General features: G+C 36.8%; 1 protein-coding gene across 4 annotated transcripts in view; it reads right to left on the bottom strand.

Moving 5' to 3' along the window:
- Positions 1-3,100: 3,100 nt before the first annotated feature.
- Atg9 (autophagy-related protein 9) overlaps positions 3,101-23,779 on the bottom strand; it is a 204,820-nt gene continuing 184,141 nt past the window's right edge. For 2 of the 4 annotated variants that reach the window (XM_069822783.1, XM_069822782.1), the window contains exons 9-15: positions 22,840-22,971; positions 21,311-21,464; positions 20,790-21,056; positions 17,593-17,799; positions 16,615-16,835; positions 13,286-13,433; positions 3,101-13,230 (exon numbers count right to left, since the gene is read on the bottom strand). In XM_069822783.1, coding sequence (XP_069678884.1) covers positions 13,042-13,230; positions 13,286-13,433; positions 16,615-16,835; positions 17,593-17,799; positions 20,790-21,056; positions 21,311-21,464; positions 22,840-22,971 — 1,318 coding nt within the window. In that variant the 3' untranslated portion in view covers positions 3,101-13,041. The remainder of the gene's footprint in view (positions 13,231-13,285; positions 13,434-16,614; positions 16,836-17,592; positions 17,800-20,789; positions 21,057-21,310; positions 21,465-22,839; positions 22,972-23,779) is intronic. The other 2 variants (XR_011331578.1, XM_069822784.1) reach the window with 2 other exon arrangements.

The raw sequence follows: 23,779 nt of genomic DNA, 5'->3' as shown, positions 1-23,779 counted from the left end.
CATTGGTCCCTATCCTGAGCAAGATTAATCCAGTCTCTATCATCATATCCCACCTCCCTGAAATCCATTTTAATATTATCTTTCCATCTACGTCTCAGCCTCCCCAAGATCGTTTTCCCTCCGGACTCCCAACTAACACTCTATATGCATTTCTGGATTCGCCCATACGTGCTACATATCCTGCCCATCTCAAACGTCTGGATTTAATGTTCCTAATTATGTCAGGTGAAGAATACAATGCGTGCAGCTCTGCGTTGTGTAACTTTCTCCATTCTCCTGTAACTTCATCCCTCTTAGCCCCAAATATTTTCCTAAGAACCTTATTCTCAAACACCCTTAATCTCTGTTCCTCTCTCAAAGTAGAGTCCAAGTTTCACAGCCATACAGAACAACCGGTAATATAACTGTTTTATAAATTCTAACTTTCACATTTTTTGACAGACTAGATGACAAAAGCTTCTCCACCGAATAATAACAGGCATTTCCCATATTTATTCTGCGTTTAATTTCCTCCAGAGTGTCATTTATATTTTTGTTACTGTTGCTCCAAGATATTTGAATTTTTCCACCTCTTCGAAGGATAAATCTCCAATTTTTATAGTTCCATTTCATACAATATTCTCGTCATGAGACATATAATATACTTAGTCTTTTCGGGATTTACTTCTAACCCTATCGCTTTACTTGCTTCAAGTAGAATTTCCGCGTTTTCCCTAATCGTTTGTGGATTTTCTCCTAACATATTCACGTCATCCGCATAGACAAGCAGCTGATGTAACCCGTTCAATTCCAAACCCTCCCTGTTATCCTGAACTTTCCTAATGGCATATTCTAGAGCGAAGTTAAAAAGTAAAGGTGATAGTGCATCTCCTTGCTTTAGCCCGCAGTGAATTGGAAAAGCATCAGATAGAAACTGGCCTATACAGACTCTGCTGTATGTTTCACTGAGACACATTTTAATTAATCGAACTAGTTTCTTGGGAATACCAAATTCAATAAGAATATTATATAAAACTTCTCTCTTAACCGAGTCATACGCCTTTTTGAAATCTATGAATAACTGATGTACTGTACCCTTATACTACCATTTTTTCTCCAATATCTGTCGAATAGAAAAAATCTGATCAATAGTCGATCTATTACGCCTAAAACAACACTGATGATCCCCAATAATTTCATCTACATATGGAGTTAATCTTCTCAAAAGGATATTCGACAAAATTTTGTACGACGTCAACAAAAGTGATATTCTTCGAAAGTTACTACAGTTAGTCTTGTCCCCCTTCTTAAAAATAGGTACGATTATGGACTCCTTCCATTGTTCTGGTACAATTTCCTTTTTCCAAATTGCAAGTACAAGTTTATAAATTTCACTAGATAATGCACTTCCATCCTATTGTATTAATTCTGCTGGAATTTGATCAATACCTGGAGACTTGTACTTTGTTATTATTATTATTATTATTATTATTAATTATGTTACGGTATATTTATTAATATTATACTATGTTACAATGGAATATATTCATGAATATCCTTATAAAATCTTTTAAATTTAATTTTTTCACAGCCATCCTATTTTTAACAAACTTTAACTTGTATTAAATTTTGTATAATAAAAATTGCTTGTTGTTATTACACTTACACAATAATCATATATATATATATCATAGGCGTCGACTACGGGTATGCTCGGTCACTCAAGCAAACCCCAAAATTTGAGTGGGTATGCGCAGCACACCTCATTGAAAATTGTAGTATTATTATTTTTTCTTTATATTAGTGTTCTGTAAAAAAAAAAAAAAAAAAAAAAAAAATTGTTTTCATCGTACTCAACCGGCACTATAAAGGTTTGCTTCTTGACCGTAATTAAAATCGACTCACTCATCGCATTGATGGGCGGCTGGCTTTTGTAATACACCCTGTAAAAAGGTTATCTTAAAACAAACGGCTAATTGAATTCGTAGTAATTCAAATCCACTTTGACATATAAGTGGCGACCGTTTTCTAAATATACGTTAGCAGTGAGCCGACATACCTGCTGCGAAGAGTGCCCCATCCCTCCTAGATAAAACATTCAGTAAATGGACAGTACTTATAACAACTTGCGAAGTTCTTTGTGCTTTAATTGGCAGCTCTGCAACAACCATGAAACGCAACAGCCAGCGAGAGATTTTCTTTTGTGAAATCATGTTGGATATAGTGTAACTTATACTGAATTTGAATTTCCAGACTTCAACAATTGAACGAAGTAGTCAGAAGTCAGAACGTGTAGACCGCTAGCCGTTAGTTTGTGTTCTGTTTGACCTGTGTCACTTATGCTTGAAATTATATTATGTCTTCATGTCTTGCGTGTCAAAATCATTGAAATGGATAAGTATATAGTGAAATACAAAAGGACTTCAACTGATAATCGTGATGGTGATATCGAATCAACAGCATGTAGCAGTAAAAGTGATCCATCTTCGGCAGCTTGTGGCAATAAAATCCCTGTTACAATTTCTGGTAATTCCACAAAAAATGATACTGGTACTGAAAGTGGCAGCTGCAGGGGCAGGACTTTTCAAAAACATTGGGTAAAAACATATACATGGATTCAGAGATGACAGAGTTTATTGTTTTTTTGTGTAGGTCTATGTGTGAAAACAAGAGATTGCCTCCAAAAACTATTACTGTGAAGAAGGATTCCTATAATGCATTCGTTAAATACGGCTTTAAGAACTGGTCCGTTGCTCTAAAACGATTAATATCTCATGAAAAAAGTAATTTGCATATGTGTTCAGTCAGTACAAATAATTCTATGAAAAAAGGAGTAATATTCTGTCATCAATTACTCATTCTACAGCAAAAGAAATGCAGGCCACTACTGTTTGTTTAAGGAAAATTTTTACTTCAGCATTGTTCTTGGTTTGCCAAGGATTGGCCTTACTGTGGTCATGTTGATGAGTCTTCTAATTTTGTCAATCTTCTGAAATTACGTTCCGAGGATGTACCCGAACTTTCTTCCTCATGAAAATGTAAATGCACTTATGGTGTATCTACATTTTCAATGACAGTAAAATGTTAGGTGAAAGTTGTAAGTAAAAAAAGAAAGAAGACGTTCAAGTGAAATCACAGACGTTTAATAATGCAACATAATTAGTTCATTCTTATACTGATGACAGATGTAAGAGAAATAAATACCAAAGCCATATACAAATTCTGCTTTAATTATGATGCATTCAATCATTTAATAGGTAATAATTAACTGTAATTCATATTTAATTTATAGTGTTGATTTCCGTAATATGCAAAGCAGATACTTCAAATAAACATCTACATAAGTATTTATACATATATCTCTTTACTACAACTTTTAAAAATAGTTTGTACTTCTGCAATTGTACAAAGTAAAAACTTTAAATTAAATTTTCACGTGCTAAGAATGCGTGACTGTCACTACATCATAAACAGAGATTTAAATTGTGATGTACGACATTCAGTTCAGCTAACAGTTGCGAATTCCTTTCCAGTTACTGGCACCAATACAAAATACAAAGTTTTGAGGTCATAATCCGCAAACATCAAGTTACAAATGTAAAATTTTAAGCAATGTTAGTGTATGCATATTGTTTCAATTTTAATTTGTGCAATATTGTGGTTTTTAAGCACAAAAATACAATTAAATTAAATACAAATAAAAATGTTTCAAATGTCATTTCTACACATTATTATGTATACAAGATTAAAAATATCCAAAAAAACAAGAAAAAATGTTCTAAAGCATTTCCATCCATAAATAACTTCAGAAACTCTCAATCTTCTACAGAGGTTAGTAAAATACGAATGACTAGAGTTACATTAGTTTGCTTTGCTTCTGTACATTGTTGACAAGTCACATTCACTCAGCACTCACACGTGCACTTTCAGCCAACAGATTTATGCAATGTACGACACACCAATAAGTTTGTTGGAAGAAATTCCTTGAGAATATTATGATGCACTGAATATTATCACATCATTCAGTCAGTACTGTATATAAACAAATACTACAGTAGTTTAAACAGAGGAGAGAATCTCTTCTTATTATTTACAACCTGGCTTGTGAAAATGTAACACTCAGAAAAACTACCATGAACAGCGAAATGCCCTGGTAGTACACGTTGTGAACTGAAGACCTAATGAATATGCATAAACATGAACCAAATCTGAAATTAATACCACAGTCGATAACAACAAAAGCAACAATTATACCCTGTCTCTAAAGTAAGTCCCATTTATAGCAACAGTCTTGAGGATAAAATATGAGGAGTCAGTGACATGTGTAAGAATAGCCCTTACAGTTTCTCTAGTAGACTGCAACAATAGAACAATGGCACTTAATGATGCCGAAAAATCTTTTTGCATCTGGCAATTTGATAAAAATGGTTGTGCAATGCTCTTTTCGAACTAAATATGAAAGGAGGTACCAGATAACAAAGTGACATCACAACTGATTGTGCCACATGTCCTGGAGTTTCCAATGAACGTGTTCTCTCATGATCTGGGAATACTACACCAGACAGTGTGCAAAACATTTACAGATGAAGCTGTATCAATTACAACTTCATCAGAATCCCACACACGCCAATAAAGATAGACAGATACTGCTTTGCCTCGAGTTTGGGGAGGAAGCGGCGTTTATGAAGCATCTCATATTCAGCGATAGGCAACATTGCACGTAAGTGAAAGGTGAATCTAACAATTGCCGAATGTGGGTTACTGAGAATCCACACACTACCACTCAACATCAACTTAATGTCCTTTGTACCATGCCACTCGCATCCTATCTCAATGTGCTCCAGTCGTGCTTGATGATTAACTGTACCAGCAAGTTGGAGCACTTCTGTGACCATCTCAGTGTTCACTTCCAAAACGTTGAGTAGCACGTGGGGGGAATTTGACAATTGTTTCATGAAATAGCCTCCTTGTCATTAAACCCATGCAATTTTTTTCTTCTGGGGTTACATAAAGGGCAGAGTCTATGTGCCACCTCTACCACGATATCTGCAAAACTCCGAATGAGGATTGCAGAAGCTGCAGCCATGGTAACACCAGATATCAGAGTATCCAGTCTGGCAGAAGTTGGATTATTGCGTCACATCAAGTCACTCTAATGAAACAAAACCTGGGCACCTTGTGCATTAAAAGAGTAAAAGGTAAAATAGTATTCGAATAAAAACTTACTTTAGAGACAAGGTGTACATACTTCCTTATAACTGATCAAGCCAGTTGTTTCAGGTACCAAATGACCGTACTCATCATCAGCAATAGCATTAGCAACGAGTTTTCTGAAAATCTCGCAAAAATAACAACCCCACTCCTGTAGCCACAGCTTGTGATGGTTTGACGTAGTGCCGTCGAAAGATGACAGAATTCAAGCGTCTATGAGGTACAGCAGTCAGTCAACACCAGCAATATCCTGTTGGTATGTCTCTCCTCTCTGTCATGGAGATGTCCTTCTACTTTTATTTCTTCGCAAACATAATTTAAAGCCTCAGAAATTCAAACTGTTTACTTCGAAATACCTGACAAGCTTTGGTCAGCAACTGATTACGATTAACTGTAACAAGTGCATTTGTTTACAAAAAGGGTGGATATAAGTGGTGCTTGATTCCACAGTCAGATGTTTATCACTTTGAGTTACAATTCACAGCAATGCTGCATCATGCACTAATATTCATCTTCATTTTAAGAGTTCAACCCTTCCTTCAATTCTCTCCAATTGTAGTGAGTACAACTTCATTCGTTTTCTTTTCTCTGAACACTTAACCCTGTGCATGAATACACTTTCATGTGCTTATATTCAGAAACGTCTAATTTCTATTGTAAAAATGAACAACTGAATCTTTCGAAACTTGATGCTTCATTCTGGGTATATAAAATCCGAATTAAACCAGTTTGCTAAACTTGGTCTTAAACGTTGCAAACGGATAGGAAGTGCATGAAGGAGGCAGAATATGACGAACACAATCAATGTAAAAGACGAAAATTGTTTCGCTGTATTTGACATGAGCTCCGTTGGCTGTACCTGAGATTGTGCTATCTGGCTTCATAAACGTGTCCTATTTGTATATTATATTACTATTCTGTTAGTTCGAAATGTACACCATCATTTCCTAGACAACGTTTTAATATCTGGGTACCATTGTGAAAATTTTAGGAGAGTTTGAAGTCTCAACTGGAAGCAAGAAAATTCCGGTTGGGGAAGAAAATCACTGAAAGGGACAAAAGCAACATTTTATCACAACAAACATACGAAACTGAGTATGTCTCTCCACAGGTAGGGAACAACAACGCTTCTAGGAGTGCACGCCTACCTAAGTGATCAAAATTATTATTTAGTATTTGGAGACTTTCATGTCATGTCAAACCTGTGAGCATCCAAGCTATGACAATACAATGAAATAGTATGTGGAATGTTACAACACTAACAACAGTGTATGTAACAATACACCAATGATCTGTAACTGTAACCATATTTTCTAGCATAATTTCACACAAGTGAGACACATTGTAAATCACTTAATGTATCTTAATAATTATTGCAATTGTAATCAATACATTGTATATGTAATAACCTCAATTAATTGTATTTGTTCGGAAGTAGTAAATCAAACAAATTCGGGTATGGCAGGATTTCAGTCACATCAAGGCAGGTACAAGTCTCAAACTACGAAACCAAGAGTATATATCCTTCCTTTCTTCCTCCAATCTCCGTGTCCTTTAACTTCATGATGTTTATTTATTTTCAGCGAGAAATTTTTTAAGTATAAATGAATTAAATTACGCTAAAATTTTGAGTATATGGAAAATTTCCCCATTATAGGTTACCGGCCTAGAGCTGGTAAACCATGCATGGACTTGTGTTCCCAAAGTCTCGTTCTACGACCTCCGAAGAATGACGAATGTACTAAAACATCCAATTTCTCGTTACTACCAGATATATGCGTGCAGATATTCAGGACTGTAATGCTTGTGTACTGGACATGAAAGACTATCTTTATTCCCGAACTTAGATATTCCTACTCAACAATTGTGTGAGTAAATCATTTTTTGTTAAAACATTTTCTAAGAAATAATGTTATTTTTTATTACTAACTACTATCACATGCTGTGACATTTATTAGTATTAACAAATTCCAGGTAAGAAAAAAGAAAGTCTTTCGTATTAGTGCACTTGCACTCCAGATATCAATCACCTTTCTATAATGACGAAGATGAATGAACATTGAATACTTTTCATGAGCTTAGTAACTTACACCTAAACCAAAAATGAAGAGGGTTAGAAATACTGCTCACTTTACTTTCGTTTTTAGAAAATATTGTAACAATATAAGTCTCATGAAGTAGTTAAAGAAATTACATCCCTGCAATGAGAACACCCATGATACGCAATTTGCCGAGTGTCTGTGGCTCTAAGAAACAAAATTGCAACTCATGTCCTTAACTCCTACTTCACATTGCAATAACATTTAAATTTATGTTTTAATATATTTTTTGTACATATTTACAAAATGTAAAGAAATAAATGCGTGGAGTAACCTTTATTAATGCAATAGTTATGTCAACATTCAGAGGAACCCAAAAAATGTATACACACTTTCATGAAGGTTATAATATAGACTGAATTCTGACGGGAATGTGTAGTGTGATATTCTATCAAAAGATGGTACTAGTTATATAAATGCCAGAACCAACAGCAGAGTCATATGCAGTCAAACAGGAAGTTTCTGACTGGGCTATTAGCAATCGTATTCATCTGTACAGTAGCTCTAGCTCCACCAGATACACAATCAAAGCTGATACACTGTGGATAATTTAATTCAGTCGACTTGCTATATTGCATTAACATAATAATTATTGCCTTTTCAGCTCTCTGCTATCCTTCCTGATTTTGTCTGCCAGTGAAGTTGATAATGGACCGTGCTCTGTGTTCAGACTGCCATTATTTTCAACAGACGAAAAGAGTTTTGAAAATAGAAGATTAATGACATCATCATGTTCATTGTACGTTTACAAAATCAATCCTCTTAATGTATCCAGCTGTTTGCTGACAACATAGAGTCCACTGTAGTCTATTCAGTTGTTTTTCACGAGAAATGAGGGGTATTTTGATCGGTGTTCATTACAGATACCTGTTGCTAGTAGCCAGAGTTGGGGTGTAGTCAATATATACTGCAGGGCTGTGTCTTCTGCAATTGGTACTGATGATTTTAATTTACCTCTTTTGTGATTTACGGATGGACAGTATAGAAGAATGTGTTCCAGATCTTTATCATGATTATTACACCACAGACAAGTAGGATTATCAGAAATGTGAAATCGGTGTAGGTACAACTGTGTGACAATATGACCTGTTCTGGCTCTTGTTAAAAATGTTTGAACATGTCTGGGCAAGTTTTTGTACATTTCCAGGTCATTTGGTTTCTTTTGAACAGACTGTAAAATTTTTCCTTTGTCAGCGGAAAACCAATTGTTGATCCATAGGTTTGTAAAATGAGAGTTATTGAAGCAAAGGTACTGGATAGAGATATCACTTGAAGAGGTCTTAGTTGCAAATATGTTGCCTGTTTTGCAATATGATCGACTTTCTTGTTTCCAGGTGTACCACAATGACTAGGTATCCATTGAAATGTTATTTCCTTTTGGAGTTTTTTAGTTTACTTTTACAAAAAACACACAAATAATTATACTCAAGGTAAGGTTCCTTGTCATCACTTTTCTGATTTCAGTACCAAGGGGGTATTTTAGGACACTCCTTATGTAATGTAACCCAAAAAAGTTTCATATTCCTTGCCCCTCTATTCCAAGATTAATACCTGATCTTCATTTAGAAAGGTCTGCTTGACACACTGTAGTGTAGCTGTTGCCATTTTTTTTAAGCATTCAAAAATTTGAAAAACCTCAATATTGAAAATTAACATTAAATTTTTCATTGCATTTTGGGTACTATGAATGTTTGTTTTGCAGAAGCACTACCAATGTCATCATAATACTAGTAAACCCACACAAAAGACACAGAAGTTGCAATACCAAGATAAACAAGCATTACTGTTAAGCAACCTCATCAAAAAGTAGGTGTGATTACACAGGGCACATATTTCCAATATCTTATGGATGCATTTTTTTTCAATTAGAAGTAATGATATTACACTTTCCATTGCTTTCTAATTGCAGCACCAAAGCTTGGACTTAAGTTTCACAGTATAAACAGTTCCGGTGTCTTGCTTACTTTTCAAAGGAGCATTCTCCATCCTCAGCTTTGAAATCTTTGAAAATAAATCTGGAAATGCAACGTGGAAATAAGTTTTATAAAGTTATTGCAGATGGATCACAGCGTCCTACCAGAAAATTATGTTATGACTTCTATTCCTAAACATTAAAAAAAAAAAAAAACATTATGGTGGTCCACCTGGTAAAGAAATGATATGTTTAGACAAAGCAATACAAGAAAACAACAAGGAAGAAAATCAAAGACATGCTGCACTAAAAAGAAATGCAGACTCATCATTATAGCTGTTGTACTAAGTGCACACACAGGCTGGTTGTAGAATGCACAACTACCCTGACGAAATATGTATGTAGGTTATTTTATGTATTATTATTATTAATTGTAATTATTGTGTTAAATTGTATTGTGTATTGTTTATATTGTGTATACCACTGCCACCGGGTGCTTGCCCACTTGCAGTGTAAATAAATACATACATACAATTCATTTGGCTCTCAGCACACAGTACAGTGTACGACAATGAACAAGCCGACCTATTGGCCAAGCATGGAACCTACATCCAGTGCTATGACCTGGAACCCTGTGTTGGCACCTCTAAGAGAAGAGGTTCACTGGGAGACAGGCTGAACCCAACTACTCCGGTAATGGGACTTCTCACTACACATACTGGGCCTTAGTGATGACCAGACTAGTAGGAAATGTGGCATGACTTCATATTTTGCTGCATTGTCAGGTCTAAGCCAGTCAGGCATCGTTATCTCGGAAAACAATGCTATCGGCTGAGGAATTTCAGGAAATTAAACTCAGCAGTATTGCAAGGCTGTGTCACATTGCAGTTTTCTGGGTTGATTTCCTGTTTATGTGCCTAAGTGCTATAATAGAAGTCTATACCTTTAATTTAGAGCAAGAAGTAGAAGAGGAATAAAAAAGAAGAAGTCCACTTATGAAGAGAGTTTACGGAGTCAAGTCATCGCAAGAGATCATGTTTGCTGACCCATCAAGAAATAACAAAACATTTGTTTGTCTCCCTCTACCCATCAGTTTGGGATTGTGATAATCTTTTCAAAGGCTGAAAGTAACATCACAGAAGGAATTGCATTCTTCAAGGATATGAATGGAATAGATAACTTTAGCCCAAAATTTATAATGACTGACAACGGTGCACCAAAAATAAACAGTCTGTGATTGGTATTTCGAGAGTAAATTTTATTGTTGTATAAATTTCAAGCTTTACAGTGTTTTTCGCATTACCTTATGGACAACAATCATAAGACTGTGAAAGGTGATCATCAGCATTTGTGCAGATTATTTCATCCTAAAAGTTTGGTCTCTCACTATTAGACAGCAAACAACGAAGCAATTACGACGGTGTAATGTAATGTGAAGTACTACCCTATATTGCAGATGACAAACTGAACAACAAGTACATTCTAATTAAAATTTTGCTCGAAATTAGGTTTGATGTGAAAATGTACCTATTTACATCATCAAATATAATACGCACCTGTGTTGAAACCACTCAAGATTAAAACCATATTATCAAGACAGGTCACAAAGGCATTGCCTTCATCACATTCATCCTCATTTGCAGTATCAGAACTGGAACTACAGGTCTGGTTGGTGTCAGTACATTGATGACAATGATTAACGTCATGCTACTCTTTCGTCAGTAATTATTGGTAAATTTTTTTGGCTCAAAAGAACTAAGGAAGAGACTAGTGAAGTGCTTTGTACGCAGTGTAGCATTGTATGGGGCAGAAACATGGACATTACGATGAAATGAAGAAAAGCGAATAGAAGCATTTGAAATGTGGATATGAAGAAGAATAGAGCGTGTGTAATAGACAGACAGAATAAGAAATGAAGTTGTGTTGGAAAGAGCGGGTGAAGAAAGAATGTATAAATGTTGGGGGACCAAACTTTTATTGAACTTAAATACTGCTTATTACTCTAAAACACTGCTGGCCAGAGATAAGCAGCAGAATCAGAACAGATGTTATCATAGCAGGAAACAACTTGGTACAATTGCATCACAGAACTGACCAATAGGAAAGTTTGTTCACAAGTCTAATGTCGATAGATATCATGCCTGGCATGACAGCCAAACAGAATGGCTGGATGGTTGTCACTTGAGCAATGGAAGCCCATTCTAAAATAACGTGTTAAGTACAATGACAACAGCACTGTGAATCTGAAACAGAGCCTTCAGCATACGTGATGGCACCATGTGTTATGTGCGATGAACAACAAGTCCTGCTGGGACAGCTGACATGTGCCTGTGAGCTGGATTAAGGAAGAATGCCTACACCTCAAGACATGAATGTAGTACACAAGGTACAAGAAGAGGAGTTTGTGATCAAAATAATTTAAGCTGAATGGTACAGTCAGTTGTGTGATGGGTTCCAGAAAATTCACACATCCATGTGCATAAGGACTCAATCTCTGTGTGGAGTTTAATTCAACCATTAACAGTTGCTGTACCTCTACATGTATCACACTCGCCATTGTGCACTCTGTGGGCATGAGTGACCTTATCTTCAACAAGATGACACACCACCAAGACGTGAGAACTGCCAGGTCAGTGGATAGAATGAACAAGTACCCTCCACGCTGCACTGCAGTCATAGTGTAGAACCTGGATGCTAATGGGGAGCACTTCGAGCATGTGTTGTGATAGAAGTTGTTAAACACATCTTGATGTGCAGTCATAGTGTAGAACCTGGATGCTAATGGGGAGCACTTCGAGCAAGTGTTGTGATAGAAGTTGTTAAACACATCTTGATGTGCAGTCATAGTGTAGAACCTGGATGCTAATGGGGAGCACTTCGAGCAAGTGTTGTGATAGAAGTTGTTAAACACATCTTTATGTGCAGTCATAGTGTAGAACCTGGATGCTAATGGGGAGCACTTCGAGCATGTGTTGTGATAGAAGTTGTTAAACACATCTTGATGTGCAGTCATAGTGTAGAACCTGGATGCTAATGGGGAGCACTTCGAGCAAGTGTTGTGATAGAAGTTGTTAAACACATCTTTATGTGCAGTCATAGTGTAGAACCTGGATGCTAATGGGGAGCACTTCGAGCAAGTGTTGTGATAGAAGTTGTTAAACACATCTTGATGTGCAGTCATAGTGTAGAACCTGGATGCTAATGGGGAGCACTTCGAGCAAGTGTTGTGATAGAAGTTGTTAAACACATCTTGATGTGCAGTCATAGTGTAGAACCTGGATGCTAATGGGGAGCACTTCGAGCAAGTGTTGTGATAGAAGTTGTTAAACACATCTTTATGTGCAGTCATAGTGTAGAACCTGGATGCTAATGGGGAGCACTTCGAGCAAGTGTTGTGATAGAAGTTGTTAAACACATCTTGATGTGTGTGTCAGATTACTAATCAAGTTTTTATGCAGATATTTTGCACGTTGAAGTGCATATGCATTTCCTTGGGCTCCTCTGTATAAAGTAGAAAAAATATCCACGTATACCAACATCAGAATTTTACACTAAGGTGTGTAAATTATGCACGAAAATATGGTAAATAGTGTACAAGCAAGTTTCAGTGGCAACCCAACTTGAACAGTTGTTACGTGATACAATTGGTAGAACTTCATTACTTCTATTTGAAAGACATGTGGAATCTGGTATGAATTGGAAAGCTTTACAGATTCACTTCAGGTAACATTGCATATTTCTGACTTTATCCTGGCTGGTGTAGTCACTGAACCTTCTCTTGTCATGTTTTAACACATTTGTCACCTAGCTGCCAAACTACCTCCAAAATATCATGATTCGCTATGAAGTTCTCGGAGGTTTGACAGCAGCATCTAACAGTGGAGTTCTCTCTGCATGGCGCGTCAAGTCACTCGATTCGTCACCCAACTCCCTTATCCCAGGCATGTCCTGATGCGGTCTCTGCCACACAGACCTGTTCAAGCTAGACTCTTGGTAGCCCCGACGACGAACCTGCAACATTACATCTTCCTATACTTCGGTATCACAGCTCTCCTAGCTAAACTTAAATGAACAGTTAACTGACCTGCCGATGATGTAGTTCGTGTAAATACAGCGTGCTCAAACTCATGTCTGCCGCAGTGAACTCCAGAGGATCCGTCTCTGGAGCCATGTCTGGTCCTGGGCCGAATACAGAAGCTCCTAACGAATTTCCTGGCAAGCCTTGTTGCAAGCTACAAAGAAAAACAAGACCGATATTGTACTCTTCCTTTCATTTTGTGATTTTATTCATATGCATTCAATCTTTTTTCTTAAATTAATACTTGTATATGTATTTTCCTGAATGTGCCTCATGGCCTTAACTCTGCCAGAGAAAATATAAGTAGTATTATTATTAATATTACAGCAACTTTCAATGTACAGAATATTTCATGAAGATACCACATGCACAGCATAGCAAGGAAATATTTCGTGTCATCTTGTCGTATGGTGTATTTGTTTCTTAAGGCCTCAAAGAGAATTTCATTCAAATGTTAGTGATACTCATTTAGATTCTCCATTCACGAACCTAAATACCAATCTTGTCCACACAGAATACAGTGTGTTCACAATATCTGCGTTCGTTTCATTTGTAATATTAGAAAATTCGATCATGTCACTTACTTATAAATGGCTTTTAAGGAACTATGCTGCTATCTAGTTGTTACATAAGAAGTCACGTCATAACTCCCATTTGAATTGCATTAGCGACTGTACTGCCATCTCGTGTTTGTTTACAGCAGACGGGTAGCATTGTGCTCTTCAAAGTGCTGCTGATTTTAACATTGGGATGAGCAATCTGTTACATATATAATCTAGGCTATTACTAACATCAGATGACAATTACAAATCACGCACTGCACGTCTAGTGACGGACTTCACGAAATGAAACTCCTTCCGCAAATTGTCAGTAAATACACACTTTCTTTTGGGCATATTATAACTTATAACACTTCAAAAACAGACACAACCTACTCTACAACACAATACTGCAATATTTTTCTTGTACTTACATTTAATATTGGTTGGTTGGAGAATGCATAATTGAAACATTCTATTCAAAAGTTACCAGCACTGCTTCCAGTTTACTTTATTTGGTCGATATGTGGGTATGGTTAGCTTTGTTCTGTGTATTGTTCAGTTGTGATGTTGCAAGAGACATCGTGGTTGTATAGTTCCTTACTTTTCTGAACAGAGTGTGTATTACTGGAAGTAAGTGATTGTTATAATGTTGCAGAGCTTCAACAGCATTTCGTTTTTTTTTCTGGGGGCCACTGGGGGGGGGGGTTAAACCCCAACTCCCCCTCGCTGTGCCAGTGACTTAAAGATAGAAGACTTTTCAATTTCCTCTTATTACTATTTAAAATCATCCACACCTTGACACCCGCTTATCTAGCATCTCATTTGTTCACCTTTCACTATCTCGAACCTGAAACCTTCTCTCTACTACACTACACACTAGAAAGTGAGGACATCAAGCATAACTTCAAAATATAGAGGAAACTCATTATCATGGTAACACACATACACAACACCTCCAATTACCCCACACAACAAACACATAGCATTTCGATACATGATGCACAGACTAATCGCAATTCCTATGAGTCAACAAGACTTCAAGGAAGACGACACTATCATATACATAGTACAGGAGAATGGATACAATACCAACGTAATAGACAATATCGTAAGAAAGACTAAACATAAAGAAACGCAACACAGGAACACAATAAATAAATCAATCACACCAGTCGCGTCTGCAGAATTCTGCTCGGGGGGATTGTCATTATTAAAATTGTTTACAATTTACATTATCAGTATTTTATATTATATATTCTTATTACTATTATTATGTTACGATATATTTATTAATATTATACTATGTTCTAATACATCTTTTTCCAACCTCCTGGGGGGTTCACCAAAACTTTTCCGTAATGGCAGGTTTCGAGGTTAGGCCTTTTATTGTTTCCTTCATTTCTGCGGCATTGTCTTAATAATAATAATAATTTTAAAATTAAATCAACCCTATAATGTCCCTTGTTACATATGTGTAACATCGGGAATTTATCACATTATTTCCACAATAAATTAATATTTACCACGAATGCCTGATTTACAGTTATGTAACAACGTTAGGAATGCATTTGATTTTGCTACAATGGAAATTTAGTCTGCCAGCTTCTTTGTGTTCTAACAATACTAACAACAGTACCACGACCTGACTAAGGAACAGTTACATGGCGGTCAGGCCTTTTATTTTAGATGCTAATGTGGAATTTCAACAAACTTATATTTAATTTTGTATTTTCAACAATAACCTACTTCTTCTTTCCTTGTGGCAAATGCAGTTAAGTTGTCAGTTGTGTATCAGAATCATTTCCGTTCACATTAAAATGGATAACTGGTTGAAAAGTGGAAGTTTGAAAGGGAAGCAGGGTTTAACAAAATAGCAAGTTAGTGTTGTGTCAAAAGGTCATTCAGCTTCTAGTGATGTGTGTCAATCCGACAAAAGTGAACCGTGTGTAAAGAAAAGAAAGTACGATGATAATTATATTAGGTTTGGATTTTCATATATAGGTGACAATAACTTGCATACGTCCCTGCATCACACTAACAAACGAAAATAAAACGCATACCAGATTGCATCCTCTTTCAAGAAACTAAAATACAACATTGCATACAGAACACACTACAAAAACATCTCAACATACAGATAAGACATGAACAAATACAACCTAAGACGTGCATACAAACTATCATGCATACTTGCAAAGACACTGGACAGACTGGAAGATCATTTTAAGAACGGCCATAACAAAACCACACAACAATTCAACCTACACAGAACACATCACAAACTACTACAGCAACATAGACACTGACATGAAAATAGTACACATTCAACCGAAAAACCAGAAACTCAATACGCTAGAACAATACCAAATTCAGACACACAAAAACACACTCTCAATACTCAACTGAATTTCAGAATGCACACCCTTTTCGAGACAAAATCGTGAATACACCCTACCACAACAGGAAATCAGAAGACAGCGCAAGAACTCACTAGGATTCAGAAGATGATGCAAATAACAGAAACTAGTCAATAAGGTAAAATAACACCATGAAGTTACATGACCTCATCCACTGCAACAGGCTTGCTTCCCACTCTCTCTCCAAACTCTCATTACATATTCTGTTTTATGGAGCAGCAAACCTCCAACTTAGTTTAGCAAAATAAACAGCAACACGACAAGGACATCTTCATAATACTATTTTATTACATTTCGTGTGCAACATTCCAAATAAATTGACTTGCAGATACTGGGTATGAACTGTGGACAGCAAGAGCAAAACATCAGAATGTACCTGTAGAGTAAGCCCCTGTCAGAGGAGTGGATGGGGCCTTCAGCTCGACTGATACCGCCGCGCACAGTGGGGGCAGGCACCACGGGCTCTGCAAGGGCAGCATGTCTGTCTCCAGAGCCGGTAGCAAACAGGGGCTGAAAGGGGGGCATTATGCCCGCCGACGAATCCATCAGGCCCACTGCTGCGTTGCCCCTGAATATGCTTGCCACCAGACTGCTGAACTGCAAGGGCATCGAAATCCTGACATATAATGCTGTTCTCTGTTTCATATAGAAGAGCGATGACTAATCTGAATATGTTTAAAATGCCTGTTAGTGTAATAACTACTTACATTATTTTTAGGGGTGATTTCTTACAAGGAATATGTCTAATATCAATTAAAGTAGGTTCATTTCTGATCAGTACATGACAACTATATCATCGATTCCTTTTTACTGATTTCAGCTTATTCAATATTCATATTCCATTTATGACAACTGTGTATGTACACCAGCACATTGACACTCTTTATACCAGAGGCCTCCATAATCATTAGTGAACCCAGATCTTGCCGTTAGTGATCAATAATTCATGAACGAAGTGTTTTACAGAACTTACATCTCCAGTACGAAGTACAGGGTGAGACAGAAATATGGCTACATGTTTGATTGTTAGCTTGTACTGGGAAGCTAGAAGAGAAAATGGCTTATCGTCAATTCTCGCCATTGGGAAATAAATAAATATTGTAATGCATATTGTAAGAAAGTCCGAATGATTTGCAACCTTAACAGAAAGGAACGTGTATTCCCTTTCATTTTCATTACTATTGTGATGTGCTTTTGTGCTATATTTTATTTTTCATACATTTGTATTTGCCTTTTTTGAATTTCAATAAATCTAAACCTAAATCTAATGTCAGCAAAGGTAAGAAATTCCGCAGGAATCCAAATTATTTCACCGTACCTGGATTCCAACCATGAGCTGCATACTGATACATACCCCTGCTCCAAGAGATGACACAGAATGCAGGGACGAATAGAGAGGGTTAACTCCACTTGCTCCTGCGTTCCCAAAGAGCTGATTGGCATCCCGTCGTGCCTGTGTTCGAAGAGCCGTAACAAAATCTTCAGCATCTGCTGGAGGCTGCCATTCAGGATTGGTTAAAGTGAAATGCACTAGAGAGAGCTCCGTTTTTCCATCCTCAGCCTGAAAAATAGACGGATGCAATAATCTGAAAAAACATGACAAAAATGCAGGTTATGGATTCGTTGCTCGTTTACTAAATGTTTACCACCATAAGAAGATTATTGTCGTCGGTTTTTCGGGAGTCAAATCAGACGAAAAATTCATGAAAAGTATATAATACAGTGAACAGTACAAACTATGGGGAAATCAAATGCATGCCTCAAGGAAAGCAGAATAACAATTTCAAGGCTTACACGGAAATTATAATTCTGATGGAAGAAATGCCAAACCAGGAGAAACTATTAGTCAGCGATGTATGCAACGGAAGGGAAAAGGAACTGACCACACTACTCTATTATCTCCTGGCTTAGTTGCCTCATGAGTGCTGCCTTATTGATATCACTTCTGAGGTTCAAACCTGTCTTCAGACAGTTGATTAAACAACTACAAAAACATTGTGGCAAGATACCGGAAGTATACGGAGATGAAGAAGAATGTTGTGTATGCCAATGAAACATCAAGGCTTCCAGTTGAAAACATCTGTTGATGAAACATAACTGCAATCTTTGGGTCTCCAGATGAAGTTGGTGTGACTACAGCTTTAGAAAAGACTTTTAGACTAGTTATTATAATTTGCAGTAGGGAGAGACTGGTTTTGTGCTCTGCTAATACTAAAGTCCAATCTGAAATCAGGACATGGACTCCACTAATTTTAGAGATTGATAGCAAAGCAGATCACCTCCACTGGTGCTAATGATCTACAACGCCAGGCTTAGACAGAGCAGTCCAAAGAAAGAACAGAACAAGTTAAAATCTTCCAATGGAGTGCAGGAGGTCTGTCCACACAAAAACACGCAGAATGAAAACGAAGAAAGTGAATGCAATAATTTATTATAAACAAGCCAATATCACTACGGAAAATTTAAAATACTTCAACACGAAGGGATATAGAAAAACAGCCAGCCATGTATACACAGCAGTCAACAACAATGTAAAATCCAAATTCAACTGTTTTCAAAAATCCCCAAAATAATATTTAAAATAGTTAATTGTCTTTGTGATAGCTTTACAAGTGGCAATACTGCAGTCCTGTACATAATCACACAGTTCATTCAATGTCAATTTTTTTTCCCCGCAGCACTTCAGATAGTTTCACGAGTGTTGTGCCCAGTAAATCACCTTTCCTCTGAGCGACATAATCTCACATCAAAGAAATTAATATTTCCATATTATATGAATAAATTGGATGCAAAAATTAAAAATATTGAGAACGAACTTGAAATGTTTATAGATCCATGGGATTTAGTACAATTATTGTTATTATAATGGTATATTAGCTTAAATTACATCTCACTAGACTAGACGGCAATTTGGAAGGTGGATGCGCCGTAGCCTGTATGGCATATGACGTCACAAGCTTGAACAGGAGAACCAATCAGAATGAGTCAGTAACAAGTGCTTCTCGAGTTACTTTGCTCACGTGTGAGTGTTTAAAACATCGAATTAGTAAAACTAACATATACTGTGTATGTGTAAGATAGATAAATGGAAGGAGATGCTATAAAAAGACAAGTACTGCACAGGCAGGCGCGGGAAATAGTGTTTAAGGTGTATAATTACTTTAAAAACATTGAGCAGAACTCTGCCGGGCATCATGGTGCTGGCCGCAACATTGGCAATGCGCAGGAGACGACTGCAGAAGCATGTGGTGTGGGTTTGCAAACCGTGCAAAGAATTGTTAGTGAAGGAAAGAAATCTTTTAATGTGAGCGGAACTGCCATGTTTCGTTCTGCTGGAAAACATCCTCGTCGTGTAAAAACAGTCTCTGAATTAGATGATTTTAATAAAAGTATGCTGCGACGTACAGTATTAGATATGTACCTTCGAGAATCCGACTCTGAAGAATCTGACAGGACTGATGAGGGAATCAGCGACTTCGATTAAAACCAGGTACTGAATATTCATTAAATCCTAATTTATATTAAATGTGACAATATAACATGGTACTCGTAGTTATTGTTTTAGGGTATTTAACTAGCTAAAATAATTTGCGCCTAGAAATAGACCTAAATACAGTTTCTACTTAAATAGTGTATCATTTTTTCTAGTAATACACTGTATACATTTCGTATTAAAACTGTGTGATAACATAATAATAATAATAATAATAATAATAATAATAATAATAATAATAATAATAATAATAATAATAATACCGCATATACAAATCTTAAAACTTGGTATAATCATTATTAATAGAACGTAAGATTTGATAATGTTCTGATAAAAGGTTTGTCATGCTTGCAGTAATCAACAGCTAAGGCCATTATTGTCTTTTTAAAATTGAAATTCTCTCCTCAGCTACTTGTATTGCACGCGCGCGTGAAGTACGATGTGGCAGTGCTGTACACTGCCTTTCTCTCACTATCTGTCTCTCTCGACGCAAACGCAGCAGCCGACCACCTTCCGAACTGGCGTCTAGTCTAGCAAGTGTTGACAACACTATGAAGAACGGCATATTGTATCTTTTACAAATCTGCAGGATCTTAAATGTTTTAGAGTTCAAAGGTTGCTATAAAGTATAAAAAAAATTTCGTCGACCCGTTCCTTTTAAAAGTCCTTGTCAATATTCATAATTAATACAAAATTATTATTTTTTCTTTATCAACTGTCAGTCATCAGCGTGCACATGTACGAGTTTCTGTATCCAACATGTCTTAAGCTAAAACTTGCAATATAAATTTAACATTTAGTCCTCCATACCATCGAACACATGCCCTTCTTCCTTTCACACTGAATAACTATCTCGCACTACATACCAGGCCAGCCGCCTGCATGATAGCATACACCGCTGTTTACTGTAGTTCAGATTACAGATTATAAGATTCAGTATGTTTACAATACTATGTCATCACGAGGGTGACCAAAGCTAATTTTGTCCCGCTAGAATGGCGTTTTGGGCCACTGTGCGCTGGTATACAGCAAAGTATGTATGGAAGCTGGAATCTCACCTGTGTGTACTGATTGGCAACGGTGTGCTGCACAGGTTCACCCGGGCCAGATGGCAGCTTAATTGGTGACGTCACACTAGTCTGCCAGGCTGGGTTTCCATGGCGTCGGACGTCCATTTGTGCAAATGAACACACATCACCGACGCCTACCACTTCGACTGTAAAGTTGCGATAGAAATCCACGATGTCCAGTGACTTGGAACGCAAGTGGAAACACAGGATGAACGGAGTCACGACTGGCGACAGCAGTTCCTCCAACAGGTAAACCTGTCAGCATGCGATACAAAGAAGTGTCCTGCACTGGCTATGTCAGCATGTGCACATCACAGACAGATATCAATCTACCGAGGGAGTTAGTTCCTTTGCATTTGTTAATACAGTGAACAGATTTTACACGGCCAGTGGCAGCATTTGCAAGTTTCCTATTCATCAGACTTCAAATCACTGTTTTGAAAATTAATTGCAGCTGCTGTGGAATCATCACTACTAGAGCAAAGCATAACAACATACAATTGACTCACGGCTTTATAGTGGAACAGCTGGGAGAACTCTTCGCGGACTCTGTTGGTGTGGGCTTGTCCCCTCCAGCTGTCAGGCAGGTAGTGCACATGCGCCAACACAGCTGTCACTAGTTTTTCTGGACACCACACCAAGTTTTCATCTGGTATAAATACTCTGTTGGGAGAAAAGTCTTCATTACACACACCAGTAATACCTAGTCCCAAACTTTGCTTTATAAATTAATCATATACTGGTATTCTGAATTCAGATTTTGTTGAAAAAACAACTATTGCCAATATGTACAATTGTCAAGTATTTATGACTGTTTAATTGGCCCTGACTTTCATTCCTGGATGTGATTAGCAGAAACTGTAGGGGTGAAGAAAATTTGATATGTACACCTGATTCCAAAGAACTAGCCTATTATTGACAACTGAATGTTTAAAACAGATTAGCTCATTACAGCAGTAGGGTAGAAAGTGAAATAAAAAAAGACTAGAATATTCTATAAAAGCATCTTACAGTTCTTTTCAGTGGATTTCTTATAAATATAACAAAACCTGCTTTAGACAATAAGCCTATATGCAGATAACAGCATTCATATTGTATGCTCTTTACATTCTACAAAAATGCCTTAATAATAATAATATTTGTTTGGACAAAGTCAAAGTTTGGCTCCATAAAGCCAGGAGCATTACTGTAAATTCATAACTGTACATTTTATAAAGGCAAAAATGATTTTATATTATAAACAGTTAGGATAAAATAAAACCACCAGAAAACAGGAGAAATAATTTGTATGAAACATGTATAAAAATAAAAACCATGTTTTGATGATATAATTTTAAACACTGTTTATTATTAACGGAGAAATAAATAATAAACATAATAGAGAATGGTGTTGCTTAAAAATTTATTTCATCATATAGTTTAAAAAGTTGTGTTTAAAATATGTTTAATCAATGAATATTATTTTAAACAATTCTGAACACTTTGTTTAAAACATGCCAACCCTGATTATTAGTCTTCATCAAATGATCCTGAGCATGGTATTACCCTCAGAGGTCCTTACTACTCAGATCACCGCTCCAAAATAGTTAAACAAAGCATAAGGAAACAAATGTACTGCATATTCCATTGTTAATACAATCAACTAGAGTAAAGAAAACTGCAAAGAATTAGTGCAGGAATATTACCGAAAGAAATTCTAACCTTTAAACCAAAAGGAAAATGGAATGTTGGTATAGCACACTACAGATGGAGTGACTTGTGACAGGAATACAAAACAAACTGGGACGAGAAGAAGAAAAAGAGATTTTCTGCGAGATTCAGATCAGTGGACCCTTTCACACTGTGGAATTGCTGGAAATAACAATACTGATTTCTTAGCCAAAAAATGGACAGATACTATACAGAGTAATCAAAAACAGAATGTCATTGCACACCGAAAAAATTGGATAAAAAACGAAGTTCAAGAATATTGGAAAGAGGGATTAAAATTTACCAGCAGAGATGAGCCTTGGCCTCAGACTAACTACCATAACATTACCTGCTCCCAGCTACGATGGCTCCAAGCACTGTAATAGCTGTCAGTACGTGCTCGACTGTGATGACGTCTTCATCGTACACGGACAGGATCAGCAGCACAGCCAGACACGCTCCTGCTACAAATGCTACGTTCCTGCAATGCAAACACACACAATTGACGGATTACTCACTTACAAACAAGTGACATGTTAACATGCATGAAACTACCTTCACTACTACTATTGTACTGGATATTGCAATTAAAAATTGTTTCATAGAGTCACAATTTGTAAGAGAAATCGGCAAGAACTGTTGTTGCATACTCGTGACAAACGACCAAGCAAAGAAATAATCCTTCCTTCATTTTAAATATTGCAAAACTGCCTCCACTCTGTTCTCGTTTGGTACTACTTTCCGAAAGTAATGAAGCTGCAGATCAGAAGATGGAACTGCTCTTCAAACACTGAATTATCCAGGGTCGAGTAGAGTTGGCAAAGTCAACAGAGCTTGAAAGAGTGCAGATTTGATCCCAGAGAATTAGGGTTCCCCTCAGATTCCTATGAAATGAATATCATGACTTTTTGAAGGAGTGATGATCTCTATCTACATGCTCTCCCCCAAACTCCTTGGGACTTCATGGCCTATAAGCAATGCAGCTTTAATCTTTTTAAAACATTCTCCAAAAAAATGAGAAATATGCAGTGTCCAGGATAAACCTAGTAAAGAAGAAATATTATATAAAAAAAATAATGTATTTTATTTTATCGATGTTTACAAGTTTAGAAAAAGAAACTCGAAGCTTTGTTTAATTCTAATACATCTCGATATGAGTGTCATTTGTGGTGTGGACTACATTGAGGTGAAACTCAATCTCCTGCCACATGTGGGACAGCATTTCTGGTGTCACCAGTGTTATTGCTTCCACGATTCAGTGAGGTAAATCTGCCACAGGGATGTGATAC

The sequence above is a fragment of the Periplaneta americana genome, chromosome 4 (assembly GCF_040183065.1).
Source record: "Periplaneta americana isolate PAMFEO1 chromosome 4, P.americana_PAMFEO1_priV1, whole genome shotgun sequence".
NCBI lineage: Eukaryota > Metazoa > Arthropoda > Insecta > Blattodea > Blattidae > Periplaneta > Periplaneta americana.
Note: the sequence above shows the minus strand (reverse complement) of the source record. Positions and strands in the feature narration are given on the sequence as shown.